We start from the raw sequence: 17,091 nt of genomic DNA on the forward strand, positions 1-17,091 counted from the left end.
GCAAGCGCTACTTCACGGTCAGGGCGGCTAGGATCTGGAACCAACTTCCAAGAGAAGTGGTGCTGGCTCCTACCCTGGGGGTTTTTAAGAGGAGATTGGATGAACATCTTGCTGTGGTCGTTTGACCCCAGTATTATTTCCTGCCATGGCGGGGGGTCGGACTAGATGATCTACTCAGGTCCCTTCCGACCCTAGAAACTATGAAACTTGAACAGAACTACAAAAACTTGTGAAGTTTAAAGTTAAGTATGTGCCTAACAGGATATTCATGCCATAAATTGAAACCCGGCCACATATTCAAGTCAATTTAAGGCATGTCATGACAATACAGTAAATGAGTCATACATGTATTCCACATACAATGTGGAGGGAGCACTTCAGGAAGACAGCACTCCGGGGAAGGGATGGCAGCCACCTCACGAAGAAAGGTAAGTAACTGTCGGCAGCCAGGATGGCCAATCTTCTGGACGGCTTTAAACTAAGATTGCTGGGGGATGGGGATACACAAATTCAAACAAGTCCAGGGACCAACATACAAGTAAGCCCTATAGATCGGGACACTGGGAGAGCCACTTTTGCAGGAGCTGAGGGAATAGTTCTCTATCAGCAGGACAGGAAAACGAGAGCCTCAGTAGGAGGACTCAGGTGCCTATATACTAGCGCCAGGATCATGGAGAACAAGCAGGAGGAGCTAGCCCTCCTACTCTTCAGTGTGCATTATGACCTAGTAAGGATTACAGAGACCTGTTGGGACTTGCCACACAAGTGGAGTATAGCTATAGAGGGCTACACCCTGCAAAGAAGGTACCAGGTGGGGAACAACAGTGGAGGCATTGCTCTCTATGTGAAAGAGCTGTACACCTCCTTGGAGGCTGACATTGGCTCAAAAAATGGACAGTTTGAAACCCTCTGGGGTAAGTTGCGGGGGCGGGGGGGAGGGAAGGGAGGAGAGCATGGCAAGGCAGACCTAACTGTAGGTGTACAGACCATCAAACCAGGGGGATTAACTCAATCTGGAGTTCACCTAAGAATTGACTGATGCCACACATGCACGTGACATGGTCATCATGGGTGATTTTAATTATCCAGACATCTCCTGGGGGAAACACTCGGCCAAGTTGGATCAGTTGCGATCCTTCCTGACCTGTGTCAGGGAGCTATTCCTGACTCTGGAGGTGCATGGGCCAGCCAGAGGTGACGCTCTGCTATACTTGGTCCTGGCCAAAGGAGATGACCTGGTGACTGACTTAAACATAGAGGAAAGTCTGGGCAACAGAGACCATGAAACCATCATGTTCACTAGTCAACATAAGGCAGACAAATTTGATAGCAGGCTTGAAGTCTTGGACTTCAAAAATGCAAATTTCAACAAGCTTAAGTCACTAGTAGGGGATCTGCTGCAGCACCAGGGACCAAAGGTGAAAGGTGTACATGAAGAGTGGTTGTTCCTTAAGGACATGATCTTTGAAGCACAAAGGAAGTCTATTCCCATGCAGAGAAAAGGTAACAGAGAGGCTGGGAAGCCTTCTTGGCTAAACGGGAATCACGGTCCTCTTAACAAAGAAGAAAGGCTTATAAACCATGGAAACTTGGGTCGGGCCCCAAGGAGGACTAGTCCACAACAGCCTGCATTTGCAGGGAACAGATAAGAACGGCTAAAGTGGCAACCAAACCTAGATTAGCAAAGGAGATCAAGGACAACATGTTCTTTAGGTACATAGGGAACAGAAGGAAAACAAAGACGAGTGTGGGGCCATTGCTCAACAACTCAGGAGAGCTGCTTACCTGTACCCAGGAGATAGCTGAACTCCTGAATTACTACTTCGCCCTCGTCTTTCACTGAACCAAGGGGAAAACCATGCCAGGTAGAGTAGAGGATGAGCACAGTAGGAATGATCACCTTCCTACTATTGCCGTAGAATTGATGTATGACCAGTTAAAAAAAATTAGATGTATACAGATCAGCGGGACCGGATGATCTTCATCTGACAGTGCTGAAGGAGCAGCCAAAGTCATTGCTGAACTCCCGAAGAAACTCTTCCACAACTCGTGGCACTCTGGAGACGCCCCTGAGGACTGGAAGAGGGTCATTGTTGTGCCCATCCACAAAAAAGGCAGGAGGGAGGACCCAGGTAACTACAAGCCAATCAGCCTAATTCCCATCCTAGGGAAAATCCTAGAACAGTTCATCAAGGAGTCTATCTGTGATAGGCCTGCAAAAGGTAGGATTCTGAATGACAGCCAGCATGGCTTCATTGCGGGCAGGTCTTGCCTTACCAACCTCATCTCCTTCTGTGACAGGTAACTTGCCACCTGGACATGAAAGAGCAGGTTGATATTGTGTTCCTAGCCTTCCAAAAGGCCTTTGATCTAGTTTCCCACAATGTCCTCATGAGAAAATTGGAGGATTGTGGGCTTAACTCCAAGACAGTCCTGTAGGTGAATAACTGGCGGAACCCAGAGGGTCATAGCAAATGGATCTGTGTCATCCTGGCAAGAAGTGGGTAGTGGTGTCCCACAGGGGTTGGTGCTCGGTCTAGTACTTTTCAACATCTTTATTAACAATTTGGATGTGGAGATGAAGAGCTCACTGGCCAAGTTCACAGATGGTACCAAGTTATGGGGGAGGGTGGTCACACCTGAAGATAGGCTACAGATACAGGCAGACCTAGACAGCCTAACAAGTTGGGTGGATTGGAATCTGATGAAGTTCAACATCGGGAAATGTAAAGTCCTCCACCTTGGGATGAGCAACCCCCAACACACCTACAGGCTTGGTGGCACCAAACTGACTACCACCACCAATGAAAGGGACCTAGGGGTAATAATAGACCACAGTATGAATATGAGCCAGCAATGCAATGCTGTAGCCAGTATGGAAAATAATACTCTGGCATGCATTAATCAATGCATCTCCAGCAAAACCAAGGAGGTGATTTTTCTGCTCTACACAGCACTGATGAGACTGCAGCTGGAGTACTGTGTCCAGTTCTGGGCACCACACTTTAAGAAGGATGCAGACAAGCTTGAGAGAGTCCAAAGAAGAGCCACCCATCTGATCAGTCTTACACAGCAAGCCACATGAGGAAAGGCTGAGGGATCTGGGACTTTTCAGCCTGAGGAAAAGAAGGCTGAGAGGGGACCTGGTAGCAGCTTACTGCTACACTAGGGGAGTACATCAAGGGCTTGGTGAGCAACTGTTCACCAGGGCGCCCAAGGGGGAAAACCAGGAGTAATGGCCACAAAATCCTGGAAGATCAATTCAGGCTCATCATCAGGAAAAACTTCTTCACAATTAGGGTGTCCAGATTGTGGAATAAGCTCCTTCCAGAGGTGGTGTAATCACCTACCCTGGAAATCTTCAAGAGGAAACTGGATGGTCACCTTGCTGAGGTCACCTGACCCCCAGTTATTTTTTCTGCTTAGTGCAGGGGGCTGGACCTGTTGATCTTCCGAGGTTCCTTCCAGCCTTACAATCTATGAATCTATGAATGTGTAACAACTTAGTGGCTCATTTTAAATGTGCTTTAAATTGAACATGTGGCTGTTTGGGGCTGGCCAGTGATAGATCCTGATTTTCAGCTGAGTGTCAGGATCCAGGACAGGGCAGCCCCAGGACCCAGGACACAGATGTTCCCTGTCCAATCAGGCTGGAGGCAGAACCCCAGACTGCTCCCCCCCCCAACTCCCAAGATCAATGTGGGTCATCGTAAACTTGATATCAAGGAGCATCTCCTCAGTCTTTGGCCCACTGCACCCAGACCTTTAAAAACTGCCCAACTGGATCCTAATTTGGACCCTGGTCCCAGCTGATAATCAGCTGATTGTGGGCACCTGGATTTCAACTTGCTGCTGCAGAGGGAGCCTGGGATCATGATTCTGGGCTCTCCTGCACTGGCAAATATCCCAAAATGTGTTTGTTCGGATCAGGAATTGATCCTACCACACCTTAAAATGAACATCTGTCAGGGGCCTAAGTGTTTGGCAGATCCAGGGTGTTTGTTGGATACACTTCACGGATACTCTTACCAATCACTGAGACAGTATTGTATTGGAAATTTGTTGTGTTTTTCATGTATGTATCATGTTTGTTTGCTTCTTGCAGCTTACTTGCATGGGCTCTGTAGATACACTTATGTTACTGTTCAGTCCACTCATTTTCACTTTCTTGTTTCTTTGCAGAAATGCAATATTAGGATTGTGATCAGCTTAAAGAAATGCTTCCTTTAAATATATTTAAAAACTCATAGAAATATTTATATTTACATTGTTTAAAAATGTTTTTGTTTTCTATTTTATAAAACATAATTAGATATCCTAAAGTGGCCTGAATGCTACTTGTAACTTGTATGCACATTTTCTTATAAATAGTGAATTGCACTGGTAAAAGTTTGGGTGTAATATATCTTCTCTTGTTTTAGTTTTCTCTGTTCAAGCGAAGGTCATTGACAAGTCAGAAAAATGGACATAATAGCACAGAAGGTAGATCTGAAAAGCTACTCCAGACTGAAGAGGAAAAAAGAAACGAAGATTTGCCTGATGAAGATAGCAAAGATGAAAACCAAAATCACACCAGGGAGAATCCTAAGGAAAATCAAATTAACCAGGATAGAAAGACAAAGTCTTCAACCTGTGTAATACTGTAATGATATACAGTAACCTGACAGTTTTAAGCACCTCTTGCAATTAATACTTGAAAATGATTATGACTTAAAGCTATTGATGATGTTTTTCTTTAAATTGAATTTTTTGCCTTGGACATGAAGACCATGGTCTTAGTATTTATTTTTATCAATAACTTTAGTAATTGCAACAGATAAACTTATTATAATCTTTCTGAAGTGTTGTGGCCTTAACTGTTCAGTGTTGTAATAAAAATATATTTTTTTATGTGAAAAGATGGATTTAGGCATTTGATAATTTTTGCTTAATAACTTTACCCGATGTTTGAGCTTATATGGTATCACGTGCAGTTTGATAATTGTGCAAAGCTGTAAATATCTCAAATGATTAATTTGGTTTAGCAACATTGCTAAACCTAACATTTAAAAAATGGTATGGACCTATAGAAAAATCATTTTTTTCAATTTTAACATATAGAAATTGCAATAAAACTACATGTATTTAAAGTCTAGTATATCCTGATCCAGCAAAGCACTTCAGCATGTGCATATGTGAATGGTTCCACTGTAATCTTAAGTATCTTGCCAAATAAAACTTTTTAAGCCCCATCTACACGTTACACTTAAGATGTGACTAACCAATGAATCACGTCTTAAATTGTGACCCAGCCACATGTTCAATCAATTAATTGCATGATTGAAAAAAAGGAATAGACTACAAAGTTATTCCATAAAATATGTGTAATAATTGTGTGGCTCTCTCGTATCATGGCATTAATTGAACATGTGGCCTTGTGCATCCTATGGGACTCCTAGCTGTGGGTTTGCACCATGTGCTGCCATGTTTGCAAGCCCTGCAGCTGATGAAGCTCACAGCCGCAGCAGCGTCCCATGTACAGCCATGGCAAGCCCCATCTGCTGTGAGACTCACAGCCATGACAGCACATGGAATGCTCCTACAAGCCCTGCAAGCTGCAAGCCCTGTCAGCTGATGAACCCAGCCACAGGAGCTTCCTACTTGCCAGTGCAGAGGGAACCTGGAATCATGAACATGATCCCAGGCTCCCCTGCACCAGCAGCAAGGTGTGATTGGAGCTCATACTGGACCACAATCACACTTCCTGCCACGCACATGGTATGGCAGGAAATGTGATTGCGTAGATCATCCATCAGATTCTATCGCACCTTCATCTGAATGTCTAGAGGGGCCCTTAGGAACATGGATCTGTTCAGGGGGATGCCTAGTGAAGGGCAAAATGGAAATCAGTGGTCAGTCTTGCCATTTCACTTGGACCCTAATCCTGTACTCTTTTAGCAATTTTTTTTGTTGTGAGGTTTTCAAGGGAGTTATGTCCATGTAAGGTTTACAGGATCAGAGTTCCTTAATTCTGATTATAGACAGAATATACATAATTAAGAAAACAAGACTTCATGCTATACTAAATAATCTGTGAAAAGAGAAACAATTCTACTAAGATAATCATACTTAAAAGATCAGCTGATGACTCCTACATAAGCTTTGAATAACACTGTATAGTATTAAAGAATTTTGGCTTATGTATAAGGTTTTGGGATATTTCTGTTCTTTTCTGTTTGATGAAGGTTCATTGTAGGAAAGCAAGATCAATGTGAAGAGTTTATCTGTTGCTTCTGCCTGTTTTTCTACCTGAAATGACAATGCTATGTGAAGTCAAAATTATTTACTATGGAAAATACTGCAAACAGAGCTAAATTAGCTAAATCTCCCTTGATTTTCTCGGGCAAATAGTTTTACTGGCTATAATGGCACTAGTTCTATAAGTGAGGAAAACACGATTTAACCCTCTCTTAGGCAGAGATTAAACAGGAGAAGCAAGTGAAAGCTTAGACCCACTTACACACCGTCAACAGGATGAGTAGAAAAGCTATTTTTTATAATTATCCTTTGCATTTATTTATGTTTCTTGTATTTAACACATTGTTCCTACCACCAATGTTCTTTCTTTTTAAAAGAGTATTCCTTAAAATTCAGCCCTGGATGAATAAAGAATAGAAAACTTTATTAATAAATTTGAATACCTCATCCAACTTCATGACAAATGTGATCCAAAGGCTGTGTTTGTCCTTATTCAGAAAAAAATTCTTAGTTATTTAAAAAAATATACAAACTACAGCATGTAGCATAAAAATAAAAGTTATTGCTAAATTTAGTGTTTCAAAATATTTCACAAGATACCGGCTGATCTTTAAAAAAACAAAGTAGCAAGTGTAATTTAATTTCACTGATTTTTAAATACTCTTAAATCTGTCTTTGGCCATACTGCACCTCTGATTTATCAATTTTTCCTAGTTTCAGAGCTGCTTAAGCTTTATATAACCCAGTCAGAAGTGACTAGAGTTGTTCTTGACCTAGAAGTTGATCCAACTGAACGCTTTGTCCCTACAAACTTGGCAAAAACTCAAATACTTTCATGGGGCCTCCTCTGGGCTGCAGTAGGAAGTATTTTAAAAACCTAGATGCTATGTCATCCTTTGCCAGAATTAATTAAGATCCTATAATTTAGTTCTGTTATTTTTCCATGGGCTGCTATGAATTTTAGATAATCACTAAATGAGTTGCAGGGGAGGTGTTAAGTTGTGCATTCTATTTACTCATTTCTTCTTTTCCTCAGTGCATGTGTGATTTCTTCTCTGTTTGTATTTTAGTCTGAATAGGAGGAAAAATCTTGGAAAAGGAATGATAAATTAAACAGTGATTTGAAGTTACTGTTACATTTTTAAAGAGACTGCAAGCAACCAAAGAGGATTATTTCTTTATGGAAAAGTGTCAGTTAATTTATTGCAGAATAACTCTTTAAAAAAGGTTGTTAGTCTGAAATTGGAGGCTTCCTTAAAGCTAGCAGCACATCTGAACATGCTTGGAAAACATTTTAGTGTGATCCAGTTATGCTTATACAGCACATTTTGTCTATTTCTGTTTGTCCTTCATGGAGTACAGTTATATAATCAGGGTGTGTGAAGCCACAAAAGATTAGATGGCTGTAAAGAAGTGTACCTCCGATGACTTCAGTCTAAATCTGGCCCATAGACTTAACTTCAGGAACTTTTAGACATAAGGGTTTTTCTCTTCCCTTTAAAAAAAAGCATTAGTATTAAAATATGAAAAGGGAGACACAAGTCTCTAGCAGCATTAAATAAAAATAAATTACTTTTCATCCTTAATGATATCCCATTTTAAATACCTCAGCAATAAAACTAAAACTAAAATTTCTATTAAAAGGCAATTCATCAGCTAACCAAAAGCCAGAGGTTCCATCTTATCATCTGTAGCCCTTTTTTATACCATTTGTCTCTTATTCACCAAAGGTAAACATTTCAACATAATTCATTATTTATTCCTGGATTATATGGTTCTCAGTCATGACACTGGAATAGCGTTCAAAACTCATGTAAAACATGCAATTTTCTCCCTCAAATCAGCTAGAGGAAATTTTGGTGCGTGGTATATGTGAGAAACAGATATCCCCACGGGTCCAGGCATTTTGCAGCATCTCTGAGAGCCATGGCAATTAACACTTTCACGACTCCCTTGCTGCCAAATTTCTGGACCCATGGGGAGCCCTGCAGCCAGGTGACATGGCCACATGGCCCCTCACTGTCTTGAGCCAGTGCCCAGGGTCAAACTGTAGCCAGAGCCAGCGCATGGCCCAGAGCCAGCACACTGAATCAGGCCAGCCTGCAGACCTGGCGCACAGGGTCAGATCCAGTGCACAACCTTAGACCTGACACACTGAATTAGACCCAGAGCATAGCCCCAATAAAGCACACAGGGTCAGAACCAGGACACAGCCCCAGACTCAGCATGCTGGATTAGTTAATTACCTGTTTTGGAAGATTTTTTTTTTTTCTTCAGAATGTTTGTAAAAACTAAGGTACGCGTTATATTCAGTTCATGGTATATGTGAGTGCTTCTAAAAGCTCCCCAGCAAAATTACCATTAGGTAGCGTTTGTATGTTCCAAAGGTATGAAGCAGTGGTGCTCAAGCTTTTGGCCCCATGGTTCCACATGAGTGGTGTGGAGCTAGTCCATGGGCCCAGTTGAGCCCAGATCAGGTCTGGGGCCTAGTGCGGCCCCTGACCAGCCTAATGTGCTGGGATTGGACACTGGTGCAGCAATCCCGCATGTTGGGATTTGGCCCCAGGACCTGGTGCCACCCCTACATGCCAGAATTGGGCCCTTGCAGCCCAGTGCTGCCCCTAGCTGGCCCCAGGTGCCAGGATTGTGCACCCAATCCAGTGCGCAGGGCCTGGTCCCACAGGTTTGGAAATTTGGCAGCAGGAGAGCAGTGCAACCACTCTCCTACTACCAAATTTCTGGATCTGTGGGAGGTCCCATGGATCAAAGGACTTGGTGCCAGGGCCCAGACCTGGCCTGTGTGCCAAGGGTTGAGCATCCTTGATATAAACTATGCCAGGGTTGTAACAACTTATAAGCAGCCTGGGCCTACATGTCCCAGGGGCAACATGCATTGGGGGCCATGATTTATGTCAGCTACACAGTGGGCATGTGCACCCCCAGCTCCAGTGCCACATGCTCAGCTCCCTGGCTGCGGGCTCCCCTGCTTTGAAGGGACATGTGGGTGCCTTGGCCACCTCCAGCAACACTGGATGCACCACACAGCACTGATCCATCCTCTACAACATGGCAGGAAGTGGAGGTGGGAGTGGGAGCCCAGAGTTCCCAGCTGCTTGTGTAACTAGAGGAATAGAGGGAACCCCCAGGACTGCAGATTAACTATTTACAAGCCACATGCAGCCCAGAGGCCATCTGCTGGACAGCCCTGAGCTAAGCCATTCCAGGTTTGTAGCCAACTCTTTTTCACCCTCTGGCCCTGAAAAGCAGTTAAAGTGCTCCCTCCTAATGAACCAGTTCACTTGCTGCTTTAGGTATCTTTTACAACTTTGTGTCATTACAGGAACATAGCTTAACCTTAGCTTTTTATATAATGGTTTCAAAAATTGATTTAATTAAATGTATGCATTGGTTTCTATAAGCATAGACTCAGTTCCTATACCTACCATTATTGTTTGGGCTCAACAGAGAAAAGATGGCCCAAGCAATAATGTTGAAGAGAGAGCTGAAAAACTCCTATCGACTTCAGCAGTGTAGGATCCAACCCCTGGTGGGAAAGAGAATATACTCTCAGATAGCACTTCATGTTCCTAAAGATACGAGTATTGTATTAAATAAAAAATGTTGTAGTTGTGTCAGAGTTTGAAGTGGTGATTTCAAGGTTTCTATGGGTAAATTGTTACTTTTGAGCACAGGGAACTACACTCGTGGCTCAAAAGTTCTTTTCCAGTCCTGTGTTCACAATATCTTTATTCCATTTTTATCTCTGGCATCTCACTTACATAATATGCATATTTTTCCAGTCCTTCTCTAAATTTACATCAATGTAACAGAGTAACTTCAGTCAACGTAATGAAGAGAAGTAGATCATTAGCAAGTGAATTCAGGTAGAATTTACCCAGGGGGAGGAAAATTAAAAGATCCAGTATCCACAATTTGGTGTTTGAAAATTTAATTTAAAAGTCCCTTTATCATTCTTCAGTCTTGGGCACACAACATTTGTACATCAAGGTAATATCTGTTACAGTGTAAAAAAAAGAGCAAACAGACAATAAAATCATAGGACCTTAGAGTTGGAAGGGACCCCACAGGTCATTTGGTCTAAACTCCTAGGCAAATGTAGGAATGATATTCCTAAATTATGCTTATCCAATGCTTATCCAGCATCCTCTTGGAAACCTCCAGTGAAGATCCCACAACTTCCCTAGATACCACTTACTATTCTGCTTTACTGTTCTAACGATAGGGAAATTTTACCTGAGATCTAATTGAAAAACTACACTGCTGCAATTTAAAGTCACTGTTTCATGCCCTGTCCTCTGCAGCAGGGAAAAACAACTGTTCTTCCTCTTCTTTGCAGCAGCCTTTCAAATATTTAGAACTCCCCAACCCCCAACCACACACACACCCCTATAATTTCCTTTTCTCCAGTCTAAAAATATCAAGTTCTCTCAACTTTCTTTGTACAGGTTGCCTTATAACACCTGTATTGTTTTGCTACCTCCCTCTGGATCCTCTAGCTTTTCAACATCCTAATTCAAATGTGGAGGCCAGAACTGCACACAAGACTTTGGATGAGGTCTAGGAGGAAGCCAAGGGCAGACAAACCTGCCTGCTGCTGCCACCACTGCTGTCCCTTGCTGAGCCTGGCTGCAGCAGCTCAGAAGCCCCTCTCCTGTGTGAAATTAATTGGCAGAGCTGTAGTTTGGGAGGCCTGTGGGGAGGGGCTCCAGAGCTGCTCCACCTAGGTTCAGCAGGGGATAGCAGTGGTAGCAGTGGATGTCTTTCCTGACCAAATGCAGGGGGCTGGACCCAATGATCTGTAAGGTCCCTTCCAGCCCCTAACAACTGTGAAACTATGAAATGCCTCAAATTTAACAAATATTTCCAGACTTACATTCTCAACATTGTAGGTCAAAACAGTATCATTTGAAGCATGTCCCATTGGAACCTTGCTTGTAATAAAAGAAAATGAAATCCCTTCTTATTCCATCTTCTAATGCTTGTGAAAAGGAGCATTACTCTGTTTGAGTCATTTATATATATTATTGAGTCATTTATATATATTAATGAGCACTCTAAAGATCAGAACTCTTTGCTGGTCATCAGCCTCCTTTCCTACCAGTGCCATATCCCAACTTCTGTGAGGGTAAAAGAAGATGGAGGAAACATTTCTAATTTATTTTAACTGCATCTAGGCTAAAGATTATGACAGCTGACACAGTCCCTCCAAACTGATTCCTGTGATGTCATAAGTAGTTGTTTTTTTAAACTCAGTTAGTTGAGTGTATAGTAGATAAAGCCCTTTCTATTTTTAGGCTTCAGATCAAAGCCAGAAGACTCTTCTTTATCACTGTTAGCATGATGGCTTATGGACAAACAAAGAATCTGTTTATACTTACCTATACTAGAACTTCAGCCATTCAGTCTGGCAGGTGCAGTGTTCACAGAAAAAAGTCCACAACCACTGCAAATACTTGTAAACAAGCAAGGAAGTTTGTTAACAAGCTTGTAAACAAGCAAGGAATGACAAGAGATTAACATTAATTAAGCAATACATTTAAAAGATTTTTTCCCTTTAAAAATTTGGTAACTTAAAACAATACAAACTGTAGATATGGCTACAGTGTTGTCTTTTTCTTCATAAGAGCTAAATATTTAAGATCATTTTATGATTGTTTGTAACCTATGCTGAAAGTTAAAAGTACAGCTTTTTCCACTCGCAGATGGAATATACCACTCAGACGGATTATAAATGTGTTATAATGTATTAATGCCATAAACAAGCAAATCCTATTCCCCCTAACTCCCAAGTTAGGGTGTGTCTACACATCACTGTAGTGACACATTACGTTGCTGTACGGCACGCTACAGCAACATAGTGATCATATAAGTTTACATGTGATTGGCAGATACTTTGCCATAATGGCACACTCCCCTCTTTTAGCATGCAGCCATAGCAAGGTAGTGGCAAAATCTAACTAACTGCATGCTGTGTGCCTGGCACAGTATGGGCAGTTACTGTGCCATATTTTAGCACTTCCAAAAGGAAGTGCTAAAGCATGGCACCATAGCAATCAGCATTTCCCTCTAAGTTGCGTGTGTAATAATCTTGCCATGCGCAAACTTTTTAAGGCCATGCACCAGCCTGGAGAGGAGCTGGGCATGGAGCACCAGAGCTAGTGTGGGACACTTATTGAAGGTAAGCTCCTCACTCCTAATGCAGGGCATGCAGAGGCTTCTCCCTGAGGCAAGGTCGGGGTGGGCACGGGGACACAGCCTGGGCTGAGGGCTGGCATGGGCTCCACCTGCTGCAGGGAACTGCTCCGCAGGCTCCGCCAACCCTGGGGAACTGCTTCGCTTCCCCACATCACCTCAGGGAGCAAGGAGGCACATGGTGTCAGGGCCAGAGAGTGGAGCAGTTCCCTGGAGCTGGCAGAGCCTCAGACGGGGCCGAGGTGAGGCAAGGCAGCGACGGGCTGGGGCTGGGGCTGGGGGTTGGCACGGACTCCGCTGGCTGCAGGGAACTGCTCCACTCCCCTCATTCCCCGAGGCAATGCAGGGGAGCAGAGCACCTGCCAGCACCTGCCTAAAGCCCCAGCCCACATCTCTGTCCCTGTTCCTGCCTCACCTCGTCTCAGGGAGCTGCTGCCTGCCTTGCATGAGGAGTGAGGAGCTTACCTTTGTCTGGTGGCCAAATCCTACCCGCTCCTACCTGGACACTTACTCTGGGACACTTACTGGTGGACGGCGCCACACCGAAACGGGGAGGCAGGACCGAAGCAGCACGCTCACGGACTGCTACTCTTTAGAGGGAACATTGATAGCAGCGTCGTCATATGGCAACATGTAGATGCACCCTTCATTCTACCAATACTCAGTTGTTTTCAGTAGCTTTTGCACATGTATCAGTTTCAGAAATAGGTAGATCTTGCTACACATGTTTGCTAAACGTTATTCTGTAGTTCAGGCTTCTAGAAAGGTGTTGCTTCAGTCAGTCATTCAACAGACTCCAACATCTACCTTCTTTAACTTGATCAGTGTTTTGAGTGTCCCTGTGAGAGGAAAGCATATAGCATATTACATACAGAAGAAAGAAATTATATATCCTGCAATAACTGATGATGTTCGAGATACAGTTTCTGTGTGTATTCTATATCCCACTATAGCAAAGTTTGTGCATGGTCGGATTTTGGATAGTGAAGGAACCAAGGGATGGCTGCTGCCTTCCCCCACCCCCACTCCCCAATTCATACCTTTGCAGGAGAGAGAGAATAATGACACATGGGAGAAGGCAAGGGCTTGATCACTGGTGCTAGGGTACATGAACATCCATGAGTATAAACAGGACATCATGAAGAACACTATTTACTATAAAGTGTCATCTGGAATCAGGCAAAAGTTCAGCTAGATACTATGTCTTCATATATTTCTTGCTCAAAGTTTACGTCATATGGTTTAATTCTGTCTTACAACATTTTTAGGTTTCTAGCAGTGGAATTTCCTGAACATAACTCACCATTAATATGAAGTACTCCCTCCATATGTAAGTGAGAGACTAGTCCCTATTGTGAAATAGATTTTCAATCCCACTAAAAAAACCAACAAATCTCCTGAAATGTCACGCGCTATACCCAGGAGTATTTTTCCTGGAAGTTAACAGGCTATGATTTGGCAGATTTTTCACTGAGCTCTTTTCAATATTCGGTGAGGGAGAACTGTTTCTTTCATGTTAAAAGTTATGTTGGAGATATTCTATCATTACTATTCTACCAAAATGTTAAATTACCGAAGTTCAAAATCATCCTATAATAAGTAGAAGAACATTGGCTATGCGTCTGGCAACAGTGCTCTGGTCACCTCCTTTCTTAAGAGAAGACAGTGGGTACTTCTACACAAAACGCTTTAATTGATATCAGAACAAATTACTGCACAGTAAGCATCACCAACTACACATGCAGACGCTTACTGCACAGTAATTTTCTCTCATCACAAGTAAATTTGCTACCTGTAAATATAAGTAACAAATTTACTTGAGAGTCATTACTGCACGGTACAGCACGTGTAGACCAGCAAATTTGCTCCTGGTCACCAGGGCAGCAGGAGGTTGGAAATTACTCCCTGCCTCCAGTAGCTGCCTGCTGCTGGGGTAGACAATGTCCCTCTGCCCATATCCCAGCCCCCACCAGGAGACAGCTCTATACTCCCTGCCAGACCCTGGGTTAGCACCCAGGGGGAACCTAGAGCTCCACCTGGCTGCCACAGGCGGCCAGTGCAGGGCCAGCAGGGTGGGGAGTAGACTGCTGCCATGAGCAGCAAATCTGTTCCTGCTTCCCCACACATGTAGAGGCCTACCCAGGATGGGTTTACTGGAGAGTTATTTACTTTAGAGCAAATCCACCCTGGAGCATTTGCACATGTAGACATGCCCAGTATAAATATTTGCCCCAGTACTTTAGCATGTGTTTCATATTATAAGAAAAGTAGATAGGATCTCATCCAAGGTTATTGCGAATATGGAACGTGAGTTATGTAAAACAATTGGTTTGCAGTTTAAAAAAGAAGTTCAATTTCCTGCATAAAATCTTTCAGTTGGTTTTATCCTGTGATCAGTATAAAACCAGTACATAGGCTGGTCTCTAGTGTTTCCTGTCCATCACTTCCTGTCCAAACTGCCTGATCCTCTTCCTGCTGGACTTTAAAACTAAAATATGGTATGTAGTTGAAAGAAAGAGAGGAAAATGAATAAATTCCATTCTGTATGTATAATATCTGTAGGGACAAATGTCTAAAAACAGCCACCGTGACTTGTATGTAAACCAGTGCTAGACGATGAGATGCATATTTTGCCAGTGGGTTTAAAATCTTTCTGACAGTGGAAGAGTTGTGAGACTTGGGAACCTTGGGCTCCATTCCAAGTTCTAGAGGGGAGTGTGCTCAGGAGAGCACAAACTCATCTGCCTGCTTTGTCTACAGCTCATTCATGTCTCAGTCTCATCTCAGACCTCCATTCTTTATGGTAGTTCCCTCCCTCCAGAAGCTAGTTGATTCCTCAGCCTAGTCCCAGTCTCCTTCCCCATCCAACCCCAGCTTCCCTCTCTGGTTTCTTTATCCGAGTTTCAGGAACTTTCTGAACTTTGAAAAAAAATAGCCTGAGGAAGACACCCAACTTTGAAAAAATCCGCTCAGACAGCCTACTGTTGGCAAAAGTAGGAAGTAACTGAAAATGGAGGTATTATAATGGGATGTGTTGGGCAACCTTAACCATAGGCACCTCTTAACTGTTGCTACCTCTGATAAGCAGCTTAAAGCACCAGTTCCTAAGTGTCCATTTAAAACTATAGCTGTTGTATAATTTCTTTAATATTTCCTGTAGAAATTTTAATACCTGCCTCTCCTACTGGCCTTGAACTTTCAAACACTGGCATGATTACAATAAGAATAGAGGTTTCCAGGATTGGGCCCCAAATATGTCAGAATGGCACCTTATCCTGGATTTCTAGACGTTAACTGGATGCATCTGTGTTGCTGTTGTGTATTACTCACCTTTTCTTTTATGGGAAATGCTCTTACCAGATAATTAAACATTGATTACCCTATAATGGCAAAAGCTTTGGGTACCTTACCCATAGTGAAGCCACCATTCTTACAGTGGGAAAAAGTATGGGACTAGAGGAAGAAATTGTGAGCCTCTAATGAAAAAAGAATGAAAGAAAATGTAAATCATTACTTCCTTAAATTAACTCCTAGGCACTATATCCACATAAATAATAGCCACACCCTTAAAATAATTTCTTTGACCAGCTAGCATTCTTAACTTTAATCTAGGATCATAGGAAGGTAGGACTGGAAGGCACCCCATGTGATCATCTAGTTCAGTCTCCTGCTCAAGGCAGGATCAGTTCTGGCTAAACTATCCCAGCCACATGTCTGTCCAACCTGCTCTTGAAAATTTCCAAGGATGGAGATTCCACAGTTTCTCTAGGCAACCTGTTCCAGTGTTTCACCACTCTCATAGTCAAAAAGTTCCTTCTACTCTCCAAACTAAATTTCCACTGCTGCAACTTGAGGCCATCGCTCCTGTCTACTATAGCCACAGAGAAAAGCCCATCTCCATCCTCTCTGTAATCCTCCTTCAAGTATGTGAAGAATTATCAAATCCACCCCACACCCAGTCTTCTCTTCTCCAAGTTAAATAACCCTAGTTTTTTCAGTCTTTCCTCATAAATCGTGCCTGCCAGGCCCCTAATCATTTTTGTTCCTCTCTGCTGGATTCTTTCCAATCTGTCCATATCCAAAACTGGACACAGTACTCCAGGTGAGCCCTCACCAGTGCTAAGAAGTGTGGAGGAATCACTTTCCTTTATTTACAAGTGACACTCCTGTTAATATAACCCAGTATTCTGTTGGCTTCTTTTGCAGGAAGAGTACAGTTGGCTCATATGCAGCTTATGGTCTACCATAAACCCCAAGTCCTTTTCTGCAGTATTGCAGCCTAGCCAATCATGCCGCAGTCTGTGTTGGTGCATGGTCACAAGTCCTGCCTTTGAGACAAAATAATCGCATGCACAAACACACAGCAGGCTGCTAATCAGTTAGATTTTCTAGGCCATAGGTGGTCAACCTGCAGCATGCATGCCACAAGTGGCATGGGCAACCTCTGTGCTTGGCAGGTGGCAGATGGGAGAGGCAACAGGCAGCACAGTGGCAGATAGGGCAGAAAGCAGAAAACAAAGCAACAGATGGCGCAAGGAGCACAGGACAGGATGCTGATCAGGCATGGAACAGAAAGCAGAGAAGCCAGTCAAACAAGGGAAGGGGATCAGAGCGGCACGTGGCAAGGGTGTGGGGCTAATT

At 43.2% G+C, this 17,091-nt stretch overlaps 1 protein-coding gene across 3 annotated transcripts in view; it reads left to right on the top strand.

Moving 5' to 3' along the window:
* The window catches only part of RPGR (retinitis pigmentosa GTPase regulator), an 88,869-nt gene extending 83,740 nt beyond the window's left edge, over positions 1 to 5,129 (top strand). For all 3 annotated transcript variants that reach the window (XM_019529106.1, XM_019529107.1, XM_019529108.1), the window contains one exon: positions 4,422 to 5,129. In XM_019529106.1, coding sequence (XP_019384651.1) covers positions 4,422 to 4,646 — 225 coding nt within the window. In that variant the 3' untranslated portion in view covers positions 4,647 to 5,129. The remainder of the gene's footprint in view (positions 1 to 4,421) is intronic.
* The last annotated feature ends 11,962 nt before the right edge of the window (positions 5,130 to 17,091 follow it).

Source organism: Crocodylus porosus, unplaced genomic scaffold (genome assembly GCF_001723895.1).
Source record: "Crocodylus porosus isolate Cpor-Errol unplaced genomic scaffold, CroPor_comp1, whole genome shotgun sequence".
NCBI classification, from domain to species: domain Eukaryota; kingdom Metazoa; phylum Chordata; order Crocodylia; family Crocodylidae; genus Crocodylus; species Crocodylus porosus.